Source organism: Bos grunniens, chromosome 7, assembly GCF_055505025.1.
Source record: "Bos grunniens cultivar Pamir isolate PY7600 chromosome 7, Bosgru_T2T1.0, whole genome shotgun sequence".
In the NCBI taxonomy this organism is placed as follows: domain Eukaryota; kingdom Metazoa; phylum Chordata; class Mammalia; order Artiodactyla; family Bovidae; genus Bos; species Bos grunniens.
This window is the reverse complement of record NC_141171.1, coordinates 31,645,157-31,664,285: the sequence shown is the minus strand read 5'-3', so window position 1 is coordinate 31,664,285 and position 19,129 is coordinate 31,645,157. Positions and strand designations below refer to the sequence as shown.

The 19,129-nt window shown below is 43.7% G+C and overlaps 1 protein-coding gene across 2 annotated transcripts in view; it reads left to right on the top strand.

Moving 5' to 3' along the window:
* The window catches only part of LOC147369000 (zinc finger protein 474), a 139,666-nt gene that overhangs the window by 66,332 nt on the left and 54,205 nt on the right, over window positions 1–19,129 (top strand). For both annotated transcript variants that reach the window (XM_086410708.1, XM_086410707.1), the window contains exon 4: window positions 15,607–15,713. In XM_086410708.1, coding sequence (XP_086266834.1) covers window positions 15,607–15,671 — 65 coding nt within the window. In that variant the 3' untranslated portion in view covers window positions 15,672–15,713. The remainder of the gene's footprint in view (window positions 1–15,606; window positions 15,714–19,129) is intronic.

Below are 19,129 nucleotides of genomic sequence, written 5' to 3'. Positions count from 1 at the left end.
TTGATCTGTGGTTCCTCTGCCTTTTCTAAAACCAGCTTGAACATCAGCAAGTTCATGGTTCACATATTGCTGAAGCCTGGCTTGGAGAATTTTGAGCATTACTTTACTAGCGTGTGAGATGAGTGCAATTGTGTGGTAGTTTGAGCATTCTCTGGCATTGCCTTTCTTTGGGATTGGAATGAAAACTGACCTTTTCCAGTCCTGTGGCCACTGCTGAGTTTTCCAAATTTGCTGGCATATTGAGTGCAGCACTTTCACAGCATCATCTTTCAGGATTTGAAATAGCTCAACTGGAATTCCATCACCTCCACTAGCTTTGTTTGTAGTGATGCTTTCTAAGGCCCACTTGACTTCACATTCCAGGATGTCTGGCTCTAGGTCAGTGATCACACCATCATGATTATTTGGGTTGTGAAGATCTTTTTTGTACAGTTCTCTGTGTATTCTTGCCATCTCTTCTTAATATCTTCTGCTCTGTTAGGTCCATACCATTTCTGTCCTTTATTGTGCCCATCTTTGCATGAAATGTTCCCTTGGTATCTCTAATTTTCTTGCAGAGATCTCTAGTCTTTCCCATTCTGTTGTTTTCCTCTATTTCTTTGTACTGATTGCTGAGGAAGGCTTTCTTATCTCTTCTTGCTATTCTTTGGAACTCTGCATTCAGATGCTTATATCTTTCCTTTGCCCCTTTGCTTTTTGCTTCTTTTCTTTTCACAGCTATTTGTAAGGCTTCCCCAGACAGCCATTTTGCTGTTTTGCATTTCTTTTCCATGGGGATGGTCTTGATCCCTGTCTCCTGTACAATGTCATGAACCTCATTCCATAGTTCATCAGGCACTCTGTCTATCAGATCTGGGTCCTTAAATCTATTTCTCACTTCCACTGTATAATCATAAGGGATTTGATTTAGGTCATACCTGTATGGTCTAGTGGTTTTCCCTACTTTCTTCAATTTAAGTCTGAATTTGGCAATAAGGAGTTCATGATCTGAGCCACAGTCAGCTCCTGGTCTTGTTTTTGCTGACTGTATAGAGCTTCTCCATCTTTGGCTGCAAAGAATATAATCAATCTGATTTCGGTGTTGACCATCTGGTGATGTCCATGTGTAGAGTCTTCTCTTGTGTTTTTGGAAGAGGGTGTTTGTTATGATCAGTGCATTTTCTTTTAAAACTCTATTAGTCTTTGCCCTGCTTCATTCCGTATTCCAAGGCCAAATTTGCCTGTTACTCCAGGTGTTTCTTGACTTCCTACTTTTGCATTCCAGTCCCCTAGAGTGAAAAGGACATCTTTTTTGGGTGTTAGTTCTAAAAGGTCTTGTAGGTCTTCATAGAACCATTCAACTTCAGCTTCTTCAGCATTACTGGTTGGGGCATAGACTTGGATTACTGTGATATTGAATGGTTTGCCTTGGAAATGAACAGAGATCATTCTGTCGTTTTTGAGATTGCATCCAAGTACTGCATTTCGGACTCTTTTGTTGACCATGATGGCTACTCCATTTCTTCTGAGGGATTCCTGCCCGCAGTAGTAGATATACTGGCCATCTGAGTTAAATTCACCCATTCCAGTCCATTTTAGTTCGCTGATCCCTAGAATGTCGACATTCACTCTTGCCATCTCTTGTTTGACCACTTCCAATTTGCCTTGATTCATGGACCTGACATTCCAGGTTCCTATGCAATATTGCTCTTTACAGCATCAGACCTTGCTTCTATCACCAGTCACATCCACAGCTGGGTATTGTTTTTGCTTTGGCTCCATCCCTTCATTCTTTCTGGAGTTATTTCTCCACTGATCTCCAGTAGCATATTGGGCACCTACTGACCTGGGGGCATCAGAGGGCAGACACACTGAAACCATAATCGTGGAAAACTAGTCAATCTGATCACACTAGGACCACAGCCTTGTCTAACTCAATGAAACTAAGCCATGCCCATGGGGCAATCCAAAATGGGCGGGTCATGGTGGAGAGATCTGACAGAATGTGGTCCACTGGAGAAGGGAATGGCAAACCACTTCAGTATTCTTGCCTTGAGAACCCATGAACAGTATGAATAGTGACTTTAGAGCCTGGTTATTCAGGTAGCAAAGGGGCAAGCAACCCTAAAAGGCCAGGGAACATGGGTATATGGTTAAATATGCTTCAATATAGCATCAGCAAGGGCTTCCTGGATAGCTTAGCTGGTAAAGAATCTGCCTGCAATGCAGGAGAAAATGAAAAAGTGTAAGTGAAATCGCTCAGTCGTGTCCGACTCTTTGCGACCCCATGGACTGTAGCCTACCAGGCTCCTCTGTCCATGGGATTTTCCAGGCAATAGTACTGGAGTGGATTGCCATTTCCTTCTCCAGGGGATCTTCCTGTCCCAGGGATCAAACCCAGGTCTCCCGCATTGTAGACAGATGCTTTACTGTCTGAGCCACCAGAGAAGTCATGCAGTGCAGGAGACCCTGGTTCAATTCCTGGGTCGAGAAGTTCCCCTGGAGAAGGGATAGGCTACCCACGCCAGTATTCTTGGGCTTCCCTGGTGGCTCAGATGGTAAACAATCCTCTTGCAGTGCGGGAGACCTGGGTTTGATCCCTGGGTTGGGAAGATCCGCTGGAGGAAGGCATGGCAACCCATTCCAGTATTCTTGCTTGGAGAATCCCCACGGACAGAAGAGCCTGACAGGCTACAGTCCATGGGGTTGCAAAGAGTCGGACATGACTGAGTGACTAAGCACAGCGCATAGCATCAGCAAACAACGTGAAAGACTGCATGGTACGGTGACGGGAGGTACACAGGCTCTGACCCCTGCAGCCAAAGCAGATGGGAGGACAGGCATCATTATGAAGACCTCACAGCAGAGAGAATTCAGAGCTGGAAGGATGAACAAGTGGAGGCAGCTGGGGGCACTAAAGGACGCCCCAGGGAAGAAGCTCACAAACTGTGGTCTACTCCGGGAATGGTAGAGTTGGATATGTTTGTTTGTTTTCTACCCTAATTAGTTTTCTTTGTCACTGCCTGCGGTGTGTCCACAGGATTTTCCTGATAACTTCATAAGGCATGTTACTTTGCCTTAATCTGTTGTATTTTCCAGACACTGGTATGCCCTCTGTTGATTCCTGTGGGTGAGGAGTCTGGCAGGCTTTAATCCATGCGGTCACAAAGAGCTGGACACAACTGAGTAACTAAGCACAGCACAGACGTGCTAACGCTTGCGTCCCGTTGGCTGTAGCCCTTTGGCTGTCGGCCTGGGCCTGTGGTGGTCACCTCCAGGTGTGAGTGGCCTCAGTGATACACACTCTGTGTAATACTAATATCAGCGTTTTCCAAGTGAAACATGGGCGGAAGTTCTAAATCTTTTATGTTTTTCACATTTATTTTTTATTTTATATTGGAGTATAGTTGATTTACAATGTCCTTATACCCTTTATGTTGATAGGGATTGTGACCATGGGGAAGACAAGAGCCTTTAGACTGTGGGACTGATCATAAAAGAAGTTATTAAGGTTCATGGCTGAGTAATGTGTTCTGGATAAAGCTGCTATTTCTCTTTCTCTTTCTTTCTTTCTTTCTTTTTTTTTTTTTTTAACATGCTTCCTGCCCAGCTTCTGTCACCAACGGGGTATTTTCCAAAAATGAAGAACCCAGATCCAGGAGGTGGTGAAACATTTGCACAGAGGGTTAGAAGAGACCTTATTTATAGATGGGCAAACGTGGCAGGCCCGTGTGGTGGGGTGGGTTCAAGAGCAGGCCTATTGTGCCTGGGGGTTCTCTAGAAGACCAACAGTGGACAGCAAGTCAGAGGAAGAGGTGAGTGCAGACGAGGGGCAGGTAGAGGAATTTTGTGCAAGAAATGTGAGGGGCGATGACAAGGCAGAGACCAGGATGGTCATGGATTCATTCTTCCAAACCCGCAACTTGAGGTTGTTGTTGCTGTTCAGTCACCAAGTTGTGTCTGGCTCTTTGTGAGCCCGTGAACTGCAGTATGCCTGGCTTCCCTGTCAAAGCAAACCAGAAGGAATGTACCATCGTCTGTTTTTGTTCGGGAGGGCACTGGACAAGATGATATACAGAGGAAAAAGGAGGTGAGTGAACACAAAGGCGAGGAGGGGTATAAATCTGCCTTTCCTGTTTTGTTTCCACCTTACCGTTTTTCCCCTTTGTTTCTCTCACAGTATCAGTGTCTCTGGCTCCCAATTCCTTCTCCCTTCCTGAGGGGGCTCATTTCGCACAGCTCTAGCAGTAAGCACGCTCTGCCAGGAGAGGGCAGCATTGGGAAGCCATGAGCAGAAGCGCCCTCACTGCACAGACCCAAGTACCACGTGGCAGAGACAGGGTCTGGTTTTCTGTTTATTCTAGCAGCAATCTCTGACAAGAAACATGAATTTATCCCTGAAGTCCCATCACATGACTCCTTCGTCTCCTCTCCCTCCCAGCTTCTTAAAGGAATAATCATAGATATTTAGGCTATAGATACCTAACAGGCTATGTTTGGGTCCATTTTCTGACAAAATTTAGAATACAGAATGCAAATACCTACATACTGTGAGTGATTCGGGCCAAAGAGGCACTTTGCTTAAAGTATATAGACTCTTACTATGCAACTAGCAAGTTGAATTTGTATTCTACCCAGTTTATTTTTTTCAAATGATTGTACAAGACATGCATGAACTTTCTCAACACATATTTCTTGAGCATCTGTCTGGACAAAGGGGAGTTCCATAGATACCCAGGTGGTGTAGATGGATGATGTGGGATTGAAAGAAACTGGATTTTTGAAGAAGGAAGGGGAAGTTCTAAAAAGCAAAAGCAGTAGTGAGTACAGATGACAGGTGCCCCATCCCCAGCACTGATATGCGGGACATGAGGGCCTGACAGTGTCCTCGGGGGACAGCCTAGATTTACTTAGAATAAGCAGAATTCTTTTGAATATTTAAAGAGGAGATTGGGGCTACAGGTAAATACAGATAAATTGCTGATAACAGTATTAGGCAATACAGAAGGTGTTTGGAATAAGAAACACAGGCTATATAACCTGTGTATCACGTGGAGCCCAACACTTAGAAGGCCCCCATGCTTCCCTCAGAGAAGGCAATGGCACCCCACTCCAGTACTCTTGCCTGGAAAATCCCATGGACGGAGGAGCCTGGTAGGCTGCAGTCCGGGGGTCGCTAAGAGTTGGACACGACTGAGCGACTTCACTTTCACTTTTCACTTTCATGCATTGGAGAAGGAAATGGCAACCCACTCCAGTGTTCTTGCCTGGAGAATCCCAGGGACAGGAGGAGCCTGGTGGGCTGCCATCTATGGGGTTGCACAGAGTTGGACACGACTGAAGCGACTTAGCAGCAGCAGCATGCTTCCTTAGTGGCTCAGATGTTAAAGATGTAGTGCAGGAGACCCAGGTTCGATCCCTGGGGTCAAGAGGATCTTCTGGAGGAGGAAATGGCTACCCAACCCAGTATTTTTGCCTGGAGAATTTCATGAACAGAGGAGCCTGGCAGGCTACAGTCCACGGAGTCTCAAAGAGTTAAACACAACTGAGTGACTAACACTTAGGCTTGATTTAATGCCTTGTTACCAATAGGAAATTGTTACTAATTTTTGAACAGGAATCGCCATTTTCTTTTCACATTAGGCTCTGTAACTTGTATAGCTTGGAGGTGCGGGGGAGTATGTGGAAATTTGGATTAAGTACGACTAGGGAATTTACAGATCTGCCTGTGACTAAGAGTTTTCCCTGATGCCCTGGGAAGCTTGAATTTCTAGTGGTGTTGAAAGTAAACAGGGGTGTAATTCCCAATGAGATTAGTGCTAATGATCTTTTGGGGAGAGATGGGTCACAGTTGTAATGAAGTTGGGATGTCTGAAGTTACTGATTTGAGAGGCCTTCTTGTTCTGTGGGTCTGGAAAGTGGGTCTACTTAGAGCACGCGGGGCCTTACTTAGGTTTGCGGGTGCCTGGCACATAGTCATTTCCTTGCTAGGCTGTAGCGTAAGGTGTGGGATACGTGAGATTTGTGGCCCTTCCTTAAATCCCACTGTAGGCAATGCTGTATCTGGAAGAAAGACATCTTTTTAGGAGTCTGAGAGCCAGTTAAACATCTGAGTGTGGTGAAGTAGGTTAGGCTTTTCCTGTGTGCCTATATTATTAAATACCAAACCAAAACCTTGTCCATTTGCACAAGTACGGTAAGGCCAATCTACTGACCCTGGGCTGTAGTGAAGAAAAGTGCAGAGTTTATTGGAGGGTATCGAACAAGGAGTCCAGTGCAACTAGTGTTTAAAAGACCTGAACTCACTAAAGTCTTTCAGGGAGAGGTTTTTAAAGACAGGGTGAGGGAGGGTATTGTGGGGTGTGTGATCAGCTCATAGACGTTCTTTTGATTGGTTGGTAGTGAGGCAATTGAGAGTCAACATCATCAAGCTTCTGGTTCTAACTGGTCTGGGGTCCATCTGCTTGTGGGCAGCATAAAGTTAACTTCTTCCACTTGGTGAAGGTTTCAGGATCTGCAAAACAGCTCAAAGGACACCTGGGTCAGAATGTTATCTGTAGATCTTGAGAAGGAACTAAAGGTCCTTGACTTTTTTAATGGCTCAACTTTTATTAAGGGTCTGGTTTGACTGTTTTACTTTCTGCATGTTCTTGCTTCTATGATTAATTTTATCCTTTGACTAAAATTTTTCTGCAGACAAAAAAGGCACGCAGAGGGCATGGAACAGAGGTGGTAGGGGGGCTTTTTGTTCTGGGAAGGCCCCACAGGGTCCTGCTCACTTACATTTTCTGAGTATGATGTGTAATTTCAAGAGCCTTTTCCCTTGCCAAGACTCTATAGTTTCTTATATTTCTTCTAACAATTTCCAGTTTCTACATTTAGCCTTTAATTCCTCTGAAATTTCGTAGCTGTATGTTGCATCGGTTCAGTTCAGTCTCTCAGTCGTGTCCAACTCCTTGCAACCCAATGGACTACAGTATGCCAGGCTTACTTGTCCATCACCAACTCCCAGAGCTTGCTCAAACCCATGTCCATTGAATCGGTGATGCTATCCAACCATCTCATCCTCTGTTGTCCCCTTCTCCTCCTGCTTTCAATATTTCCCAGCATCAGGGTCTTTTCCAATGAGTCAGTTCTTCACATCAGGTGGCCAAAGTATTAGAGCTTCAGCTTCAGCATCAGTCCTTCCAATGAATATTCAGGACTGATTTCTTTTAGGATGGACTGGTTGGATCTCCTTTCAGTCCAAGGGACTCTCAAGAGTCTTCTCCAACACCACAGTTCAGAAGCATCAATTCTTCAGTGCTCAGTTTTCTTTATGGTCCACCTCTCACATCCATACATGACTACTGGAAAGAACCATAGCTTTGACTAGACAGACTTTTGTCGGCAAAGTAATGTCTCTGCTTTTTAACATGCTGCCTAGATTGGTCATAGCTTTTCTTCCAAGGAGCAAGCACTTTTAATTTCATGGCTGCAGTAACAAACTGCAGTGATTGTGGAGCCCAAGAAAATAAAGTCTCTCACTGTTTCCATTATTTTCCCATCTATTTGCCATGAAGTGATGGGACCGGATGCCATGATCTTAGTTTTTTGAATGTTGAGTTTCAAGCCAACTTTTTCACTCTCCTCTTTCACTTTCATCAAAAGGCTCTTCAGTTCCTCACACTTTCTGCCATAAGGGTGGTGTCATCTGTGTATCTGATGTTATCCCTGCAATCTTGATTCCAGCTTATGCTTCATCCAGTCCAGCATTTCACATGATGTACTCTGCATATAAGTTAAATTAGCAAGGTGACAATATATACCCCTGATGTACTCCTTTCCCAATTTGGAACCAGTCCATTCTTCCATGTCTGGTTGTAACTATTGCTTCTTGACCTGCATACAGGTCTCTCAGAAGGCAGCTAAGGTGGTCTTGGTATTCCCATCTCTTTCAGAATTTTCCACAGTTTATTGTGATCCACACAGTCAAGGTTTTAGCATAGTCAATGAAGCAGACATAGATGTTTTTCTGGAATTCTCCTGCCTTTTCTATGATCCAATCGATGTTGGCAATTTGATCTCTGGTTCCTCTGCCTTTCCTAAATCCAGCTTGTACATCTGGAAGTTTTTGGTTCATGTACTGTTGAAGCCTGGCTTGGAGAATTTTGAACATTACTTTACTAGTGTGTGAGATGAGTGCAATTGTGCGGTAGTTTGAGCATTCTTTGGCATTGCCTTTTTGGGGATTGGAATGAAAACTGACCTTTTCCAGTCCTGTGACCACTGCTAAGTTTTCCAAATTTGCTGGCACATTGAGTGTGCACTTTAACAACATCATCTTTTATGATTTGAAACAGCTCAGCTGGAATTCCATCACCTTCACTAGCTTTGTTTGTAACAATGCTTCCTAAGGCCCACTTGACTTCACATTCCAAGATGTCTGGCTCTAGGTGAGTGATCACACCATCGTGGTTGTCTGGGTCATTAAGATCTTTTCTGTATCATTCTTTTGTGTTTTCTTGCTACCTCTTTATAATATCTTCTGCTTCTGTTAGGTCCATACCGTTTCTGTACTTTATTGTGCCCATCTTTGCATGAAATGTTCCCTTGGTATCTCTAATTTTCTTGAAGAGATGAGTCTTTCCCATTTTATTATTTTCCTCTATTTCTTTGCATTGATCACTTAGGAAGGCTTTCTTACCTCTCCTTTCTATCTTTGGAACTCTGCATTCAGATGGATATATCTTTCCTTTTCTCCTTTGCCTTTAGCTTCTTTTCTTTTCTCAGCTACTTGTAAGGCCTCCTCAGACCTCCATTTTACCTTTTTGTATTTCTTCTTCTTGGGGATGGTTTTGATCACCACCTCCTGTATAATATTGCAAACCTCTATCCATTGTTCTTCAGGCACTCTGTCTGTCAGATCTAGTCCCTTGAATCTATTTGTCACTTCCACTGTATAATCATAAGGGATTTGATTTAGGCCATACCTGAATGGTCTAGTGGTTTTCCCTACTTTCTTCAATATGAGTTTGCATTTTGCAATAAAGAGTTCATGGTCTGAGCCATAGTCAGCTCCTTGTCTTGTTTTTGCTGACTACATAGAGTTTCTCCATCTTTGACTGCAAAGAATATAATCAATCTGATTTCAGTATTGACCATCTGGTGATGTCTATGTGTAGAGTTGGCTCTTGTGTTGTTGAAAGAGGGTGTTTGCTATGACTAGTGGGCTCTCTTGGCAAAACTCTGTCAGCCTTTGCCCTGCTTCATTTTGTACTTCAAGGCCAAACTTGCCTGTTACTCCAGGTATCTCTTGACTTTCTACTTTTGCATTCCCATCCCCTATGATGAAAAGGACATCTTTTTTTTTTTTTTGGTGTTAGTTCTAGAAGATTTTGTAGGTCTTTATAGAACTGTTCAACTTCAGCTTCTTCAGCATTTCTGGTCAGGGCATAGACTTGGATCACTGTGATATTGAATAGTTTGCCTCCGAAACAAACAGAGCATTCTGTCATTTTTGAGACTGCACCCACGTGCTGGATTTTGAACTCTTTTGTAGACTGTGAGGGCTACTCCATTTCTTCTAAGGGATTCTTGCCTATAGTAGTGTTAAATTCACCCGTTCCAGTCCATTTTAGTTCACTGATTCCTAAAATGTTGATGTTCAATCTTGCCGTATCCTGTATGACCACTTCCAATTTAGCTTGATTCATGGACTTAACATTCCAGGTTCCTGTACAACGCTGGTTTTTATAGCATCAGACTTTACTTGCTTCACCAGTCACATATGCACATATGGTGCATAGTCAGGATCTAACTTTTTTTTTCTTCCCTGAAGTTTCCCCATATCAAACAGATTAGTGTTCTGTTGATCTGTTTTCCTATCTCTGAAACATTATCACATGTTTTACATGCTGTATCTTTAGAGTACACATTTATATGATATGGAAAAGGTATTTTTTTAATTGACTTTTCTTACCTATTTTTTAGATGAATTCTACAATCAAGCATGTCAAATAAATAATGCTGCTAGGATTTTGATCTGTATTGAATCAAATTGATAAAAATTTTTAGGAAGAATTAGAGTTTTTACAAAATGGACTCTTTCCATTCAGGAACACTATGTAGTTTGTGTTTAAAAATTATAAATCTTCAGTCCTGAATTCCATTCACCCACTCTTGCTAATTTGTTTCAGCAGTAACAATCATTTTGCATCTTTTCTACTAATTTGTGAACCCCTTGGCATCTCCATTTTCCCAGCCATGTATTTACAAATAACTCTGAGTGACAGTGAATATATAAGGAATGGAGAATTTGGGGACAGCAAAAGATCACACTCAGAAAATTTCTAAATACTGGGAACTTTTGTTCATTTCTTAAATCTATCTGATTAAATTGAAACATTTATTCTCTTAAACACTCCAGAAAAGACTTAGAAAATTTAGCTTTAGACCCTGAAGATGTCCATATCAATAGTTTCTCTATAATCAGATAGCTAAAATACAAAGCTGTATGAAATTAAATGCCAAAAATCATTACAAATCAATATACAACTGGAAAAGCACTCTAACAGCTCACTATATTTTTCAGGAAACCAAAACCTTCAGCAATACCCACCTTGTAAAATGAGGATATTCACAAAGAAGAAAGTTATTTTTATTCAGCCAATTTATTTATTCTACCAACCAAGGCTAATCAAGGCATGTAGTTAATAATCCCTTTAAATTGCATCCTGGGAAGTGTTTTCAGTTAGATTTAATGAAAAGGTCTTGGAAGCAACTGAATGCTGTGGAGACATGGTTAGTTATTATCCTTGCATCACCGATTCAATGGACGTGAGTCTGGGTGAACTCCGGGAGTTGGTGATGGACAGGGAGGTCTGGCGTGCTGCGATTCATGGGGTCGCAAAGAGTCCGACACGACTAGGCGACTGAACTGAACTGAAAGAGTAGTTGATGCTTAAAGCTAAAGTTTGTATTTATTTTTCGTAACAATGTTCCATCCAAACTGAAACAGAGAGATTGACAAACGTCAGAGGGCATTTAGTTTGCAAAAGAAGCCAGAAGCTAGAGATTTGGTATCAGGGACTGATAGTGGTGGGACTGGGTAGTCGGATACAAACCGTGGAGCCCAGCAGGTGGCGATAGAGGCTCTTCTCTCACCTAGTGTGGGCATCTCAAGCTGTTTCAGCTTGTTAACCCATCGTTCAGTTCAGTTCAGTTCAGTCGCTCAGTTGTGTCCGACTCTTTGCGATCCCATGAACCGCAGCAGGCCAGGCCTCCCTGTCCATCACCAACTCCCGGAGTTACCCAAACTCATGTCCATCAAGTCATTAAGGCAGACCTAATTTCAATTATCTATGGTCTCTTGGTTCTCATGCAAACAAGAATAAGAGGAGTCAGGGTAGTATAGGAGGAACGAGAAAACTTGTATATAAACCTAAGCCCTGGCGAAGGACTTTGCTTTCCTGTCACTTGAAGTGCATGCTCACTTGCTTCAGTCATGTCCAACTCTGCAAACCTATGGATTGTAGCCTGCCAGGCTCCTCTGTTCAAGGGATTCTCCAGGCAAGAATACTGGAGTGGGTTGCCATGCCCGCCTCCAGGGTATCTTTCCCACCCAGGGATCGAACCCGCGTCTCTTACATCTCCTGCATTGGCAGGTGAGTTCTTTACCACTAGCACCACCTGGGAAGCTCTGTCACTGAAGACTCCTATTCATAAAACATGTCTGTTTCTATAGTCTGTTACCATCGTAAGGATTTTGGGAGGAACAGACAATAAAATTTTAATCATCAATGGTTTCAGCTTAATAGTAAGGTTCTTGACAGACTTTGGTATGACTTTTTAGTTCAAAGGGAGCTTTTTGAAAGGGTTGAACTACTAATGATGGTTATAAACAGCAACAATTTAAAAAGTGTTTTCAAGCACAGCACATAGAGGACTAGGCTTCCCTGGTGGCTCAGACAATAAAAAGTCTGCCTGCAATGCAGGAGACCTGAGTTCAATCCCTGGGTCAAGAAGATCCCCTGGAGAAGGGAATGGCAACCCACTCCGGTAGCCTGGTGGGCTACAGTCCATGGGGTCGCAAAGACTCGGACACTGCTGACAGACTAACACTTGCTTATAGAGGAGTGAGATGTCACAAGCGGAGCTGGAAGGTCAAAGGAGCCTTTTGTCATGTTAGTGAGATGACCTTTGGAAAGCGTCCAAGGATGCTAACTGGTAACCAGAAGAACCAAACTGTGATTAGAGGGCTGGAACTTTCCCCAGTGGCTCAGGGGGTAAAGAACCCGCCTGCAATGCAGGAGACACAGGAGACCCAGGTTCAATCCCTGATTCCCTGGAGAAGGAAATGGCAACCCACTTCAGTATTCTTGCCTGAAAAATCCCATGGATGGAGGAGCCTGGGGGGCTACAGACCATGGAGTTGAAAAGAGTAGGACACCACTGAGCGATTAAGCACACACTTTCAGCCCCAATCCCTGACCTCAGGGGAGGGGAGAGACCTTGGAGACTTAAATGATTTTATCAATCATGTCTGTGTAATGGAGCCTCCCAGAAAAACCCCAAGATGGCATTCAGGGAGCTATCAGGTTGGTGAATGCATGAAGAAATGGGGAGAATGGTTTTAGCCTCTGCCTTGGTGGGGGGAGGGTTCCTTTACCATTAGAGTTGGTTTGAGCCCCCAAATAAGGAAATCAAAGCTAATTTGGACACAGCACAAGCTTTACTCAGTGGCCAAAGAATGGAAGAGGGGAACTAAGTTCTTATATCAACTTCTTGTCCACGTGGTGAGAAGAATTTAATTTTGAAGAGTAAAGACAAAGCCGGGGGGGTTGCTAATGATGGGGTGGCATATGCACTAGTTAGCTAGGGAAGGAGTAGCTTTTTCCCAGGGAGTAGGGTGCCACCCTCTATTTATTGGTTTTTGGCCCTTAAAATGAAAGTGAAAGTCACTCAGTCGTGTCTGACTCTTTGTGACCCCATGGACAGTCCATGGGATTCTCCAGGCCAGAATACTGGAGTGAGTTGCCACTCCCTTCTCCAGGGGATATTCCTGGCCCAGGGATGGAACCTGGCTCTCCCACATTGCATTCTTTACCATCTGAGCCACCAGGGCTTGTCATCACACACTAGCCATTAAACTAGGAAGCACAAAGAATGCGAATTCATTATATATCTTTATTTTCAAGTAACTGCTCATCAACATTGAAGGCAGATTCTTTACCAAATGAGCCACAAGGGAAGACCTTTGGCCTTTAATGTCTGGTTGTGGTTGATGGTGTGTCATTTAATATGCTAATATAGTGAAATCAGTGTATAATGAGACTGTTGGAGGTCAAATCTGTCACCCTCTAGGTCCCAGCTGGTTCCATCTGTTGTTTTTTTTTGTTTGTTTGTTTGTAGCTTCCTTTATTATCTCTACACCCTTTAACTTAAAAGGAAAGGGAAAGGGAAAGTGTTAGTTTCTGAGACGTGTTGAACTCAACCCCACAGACTGTAGTCCGCCAGGCTCCTCCATCCATGAGATTTTCCAGGCAAGAATACTGGAGTGGGTTGCCATTTTCTTCTCCAGCTTTAACTCAAGAGATTTCTGTTAACTCCTGCTAAGTGGCCTAGGTGAGGAGTAGGGGGATGTTGGACAATTGGAGCAGAGACCTAGGGCAGCTAGGCAACAGCTCCACGGCCTCCTTGCCCTATGCATCTCTTCTATCTGGCTGTTCCTGAGTTTTGTATACATTCTGATGTAAAAACAAACAAACAAACAAAAAACCTAGTAATCTAGTAAGTAAAATGTTTCTCTGAGTTCCCTGAGCTGCTCCAGCGAATTAACTGACCCAGGGAAGGGGTTATTGGAAACTCCAATCTGTAACAGGAGCACAGGTGATTATCTGGCTTTGCAATTGGCCTCTGAGTTGGAGGGGGGGCGGAGGGGGGAGCAGTCTTGTAGGACTGAGCCCTTAACCTGGGAAATCGGATGCTTTGTTCAGGTAGACAGTGTCAGAATGTGGTTGAATTGCAGGACACCCAGCTGGGGTCTGAGAACAATTCTTGATGTGGACCCTCCTCCACAGTGGAATAATTGGATAAAACTCTCTCAGCACTTAGAACAGCACTGTCGCAAAGAAGTTCTCAACAGACCCTGGCTATTATGACAGAGACAGTTGGTGCTTGGTGCTTATTTATTCCTTCCATTACACTCCTCGGTCTCCCTTGCAGTTAGTTAAAGGCCAGGTGCCTAATTATACTTCATGAACTAGAGCAGAAGGGATGAGGCAGTAAAGAACCAGTGCCTTGAGAGGTCTCTTTCCCTGTTGAAGAGGACTGGGAGGCCGTGAGTTCAAGCTGGCAGAGCTTCATGATGGGGTGCCACCCCATCCTCATCAGAGTGCAGTAAGAGTACAAATTTATGCTATATCACTGACATTTCCAGGTTAATTCATTGCCTCAAGATGTCTTCACTAGGTAAGGAAGACATATGACTTTAATGTTAGAGTTTTTTTACAAGTATTAATTCTAGATAATGATTGATAAAATGTTAAAATAAGTAACTGACTTCCAGTTCTTAATCAGTGTCAGGTCAGCATGCATGCTCAGTCATGTCTGACTCCTTGTGACTCCATGGACTGTAGCCCGCCCGGCTCCTCTGTTCATGGGATTCTCCAGCCAAGACTACTGGAGTGGGTTGTTGCCATTTCCTCCTCAGGAGATCTTTCCGACCCAGGGGTCAAACCCGAGTCTCCTGCACGGACAGGCGAATTCTTTGCCACTGAGTCACTTGGAAAGCCCCTCCAGTTCTTAACAAGCAGAATGCAATCTCCTTGAGATTACCTTTATCTTATCTACAATCGAAACCCCAGTGCATAGAGTGCTGCTTGCTTGGCACATAATTAGGTGCTAAATATATACTTTTTGTGGAGGTACTGTGAATTTTCAATATGCACAGCACTCTTCATATGTTGTATAGTACACAAGAAGTTAAACTGTGGTATTTACCCTCAAGGAGTACATCATCCAAGTGAGGAGAAAATATACATTTTCTTCCCTTGCTTCCTGCCCCCTCACCCCCAGGCACATGAACCAATGACATTGGTGCTTCAACTAAAAGACACTGTATATATTTTGAAATTTATGTTTAATTGGAGGATGATTGCTTTGCAATATTGTGTTGGATTCTGCCGTACATCAACATGAATCAGCCATAGGTATACGTATGTCCCCTCCCTCTTGAACCTCCTTCCCACCCCATCCCACCCCTCTAGGCTGTCACAGAGCTCCCAGCATCATACAGCAAATTCCCACTGGCTATCTAATTTTATATATGATAAAGTCTATGTTTCAGTGCTACTCTCTCAGTTTGTCCCACCCTCTCCTTTCCCCCTCCCCGCCACTCCGTCCACACATCTTCTCTATGTCCGTGTCTCCATTGCTGCCCTGCAAACAGGTTCAGCAGTACTGTCTTTCTAGATTCCATACATATGCATTAATATACAATATTTGTCTTTCTCTTTCTGACTTACTTCACTCTTTATAATAGGCTCTAGGTTCATCCACCTCGTTAGAACTGGTCAAATGTGTTCCTTTTCATGGCTGAGTAATGTTCCACTGAAGACACTATTTAAGTGCTAATTTATGCCACAGGTGGAAGGAGTTCAGCAGAGTGCTCAGCAAGAGCAGCAAACAACTGGGACCTGAAGAAGAGATAATATCTCAGGAGAGAAAGAGAGACTCAGATGCGTGAAACAGAGGTTAGTGGCTTATTGGGAGGAAAAGCCCAGGGTTCTGGATATGAGACTACAGATGTTGATGAGACAGAGCTGATCTGGGAGAAAAATGGGCATGGAGAGGAGAAAGAAAAACCATGGATGGTAGATGCCATAATAGGCCCTCAGACCCCCGCTCCGGACTTGCCACTCATTCCTCTCGCTGCTGGGACTGTTGATGGATGATGTCTCTCAGCTGAGAGCCCTCAGAGGAGAGCTGAGGGACAAGATCCCATTCTCTTTCCCAGCACAATGTGTGTCCAGTCATTTATTGATGCAAAGGCTGGGCCTTATGGCCGCAGTGAAGGTTTCTGCAGGGCGTCCTGGCTCCAGGCCTCCAGTGGGATACAAAGGCCTCTCTTGTGATTGTATCATAGCCTGGCATCTCTCTCTCTGCCCAATCTTGCATTCCCTCCTTCCCCATGGGTATCACTTACCAAAGTAGGCCCTATATTTCCTGCCTGCAGATCTCCACCTCAAAAATCTGCTCAGGGACAGTTTATAAGGGTAGCACAAAGTGATGGAGTGTCCCACAAGCCAGGAAGAGCTTAGACTTGTTGGAGTTGATGAAGAGTCTCTAATGACGTCTGAAGAGGGGGATAAACGTCTAGGAAGGATTTGGCTGGTGATGAGATGGAGGGTTGGTGGAGGAGAAGATCCTGTGTTTGCAAAGGCAGAATTCACTTGGACAGATTCTGCTCCATGGTCTATGCAACCCTTCAGTGAAATTCCATTGTCTAGACCCCAGAATATTTCCTTGGTATTTGTCTAGAATTTTGAAGTTCATTTAGGACTCTGAGCTCCAAGACTGAATAAAAGGGAGTGGAATTCCTTCCTTAGGTCCACTTGAAGTAGGATTACGTGACTAGAGTGAGTGTGAGAAAGAGCCAAAGTTAAAGGTGAATTCTCAGTTTCTTGAAGAAAATGTCAGCATATTGTGACCTTTCTCAATATAGAATTGGGATTGTGAGGGAGTGAGCAACTGAAAGGTAGACAGCATCCTTATGTGAGAAAGCTGACCCCAGCTGCCTCATTCTTACTGCTCAGACCTTAGCGTTCTGCAGTAGGACTGGCAATAGGACTGAAAAAAAAAAGAGCTCATAGGAGTATTCTGTCAGGACAGAGAGAGAAGCCAGGGCAGACAGCCAAGAGGAGCTAAGTCCACTTAAAAAGCTATGGAAAATAGTGATAAATGAATATCGTTAATTGTTTGATGTGGTAACATTTTCAGACACAAGTTATGTAACATTTAGTGATTGTGTACATTTTTCTCTATTCTGATCGCTACTAGGATGATGCTCATTTCACAGAAACCATGTGCAGCTCTAATATGTGGTATCAATGGAGTCTTAGAAAACTATTATTTTGATTGGAGAAGTTCTAGAAGTGTTGATGGAATATTTAAATAAGAACTTGGGGGTAAAAAAAAAAAAAACTTGTAAAATGTTTGTATAATGGGGCCATTAGTTCAAGTGAGTTTGGCATCCTGTCCTGGTCATCCTAGATGGATGGAGCAGTTGTTGGAAGGTAAAAATGTGAGGATTTATGGATTCAGATGACAGAACAAAGATGGGACATCCTGAGGCAGGACATGTGCAATGAGTGGTTTTGATGCTAATGAGCCCAGTAGAATGGGAATTACCTGCTTTCTAATTTTCCTCAACAAATATTTCTCGAGCCTCTACCTGGGCCAAGCACTTCATGGGAATGTATTTGGCAAACTGATGAAAAATCAGAACCGTTAAGGCCTTCTGAAGTCAGAAAGAGGAGGGAAAAGGTAAAAGAGACAAAGGGTTGAGGAAAGGACTGGAGCTTGGAATTAGGTAAATGAGGAGAGCTAAGTCTGGACTGAGTGGCCACTGTGAGAAACGACTGCTCAGTCAGATTCCCACGTGTGTCCATGGAATCACCAGCTGGATCTGTGATCCTGTGACTTCTGGAAGCAGAGGTGTCTGTGGCGTTAGGGAGAGGACAAGTCTGTTCCGGAGGCAGGCTACCTGAGGTGCCATCTCAGATCTAGCACCACAGCTATGGGATTTGGCTAATTCTTTAATCTCTCCATCCTCAATCCTCTATCCTCCCCCTCCTCTAGCCTCCATCCCTCCATCTGTACAATGAAGTTAATAACAGGACCTCGTGGGATTGTTGCTAGAAGTTGATAATCCGTGGAGGGCACTCTGCACAGGGCCTTGCACTCTGTCATGATGCTTGAATAGGTTTGCTCCTGCTCTGCGACAGCGTACATACTGTGTGTGGGCAGAGAGGCAACTTGAGAAATGGAAAGGGCACCTGCCCTTGGGATGTGGTCCTTGCAAACACCCTCCCTCTCTGAGCTCCCTGGGGGATGAGGATGGACAAATCAGCCAACGCAGCAAGCAGCTTGAGGAATAAAGCTGGGATACATTCTCTGTGGAGTCATTCATCTCACCACAGACATCCACAGAGACACGCAATTTCTCTTCTCTTACGTTTATAGCTTATGGAGTGTCTTAGCTTCTGATGGACTACAGGTACCTTCTGGTGAGACTTAAGCAATTTTCTCAATTTTTGTTTAATAAGAGTAATTCACTCTACGTGCCAAGGTCTGCATAAATAGTTTCTGACAGATGAAACAGTTTATAAATCCTCAAGAGCTTTTTATTATCCTTGAAAAAACCTTTACACTTACTATCTGCGTGCCCTGAGGGCTTGAAGGACTTTCTAAAGAACAAAAGCAGGCATTTATTTATTTATTTATTTTTTACAGAACAAACATATTGTCCTGCACAGCTAAGGCTTCCTCCAATTCCAAACCTTGGAAATCCTGTTTGTTTTTAACCTAAATGCTCCAGTAGGAGCAGGACTAGGCCAGATTCTCAGGATTTCTATGTCAGCAGTGTTGGGTCCTTGTGTGACAGGTGACAAATGGCTTTTCTTCTTTTTCTTTCACCCTGGCAACTCCTGGAATATCTGAACTCTCATCCTTGGGTCTCTTCTGGCCTTTGAGGATAACAAAGCCGCTGTGTGTTAAGTGGAGCTAAAACAGCCTTTAAAGGGCTAGTCTGGCTTTCATAAACTCTACGTCATAATAAAATAAGGAGAAATGATGTAACTTGCACCCAAGACAATAGGTTCTGACAGGAGAGCAGAATAGCTTATTGGAGTTTTTCCTCATCTCTGTTCTCTGCATCAACTCGTGACTCGCGTCTGATACCCTAAAGCCAGTTGATAGATTGGGTGCTCGTCTCCTGCCCTCTTTCTTAGTTGACCATGTGGTTTTGTAGACCTTCACTCACTTTTGTTCCACCTTCTGACAGTAGTGTGTGTGTGTGTGTGTGTGTGTGTGTGTATGAGAGAGAGAGAGAGCCATATAGAGTGCTGGAGGATATTTTTGTGTGTATCTTTGTGCCCACCCCTGTATA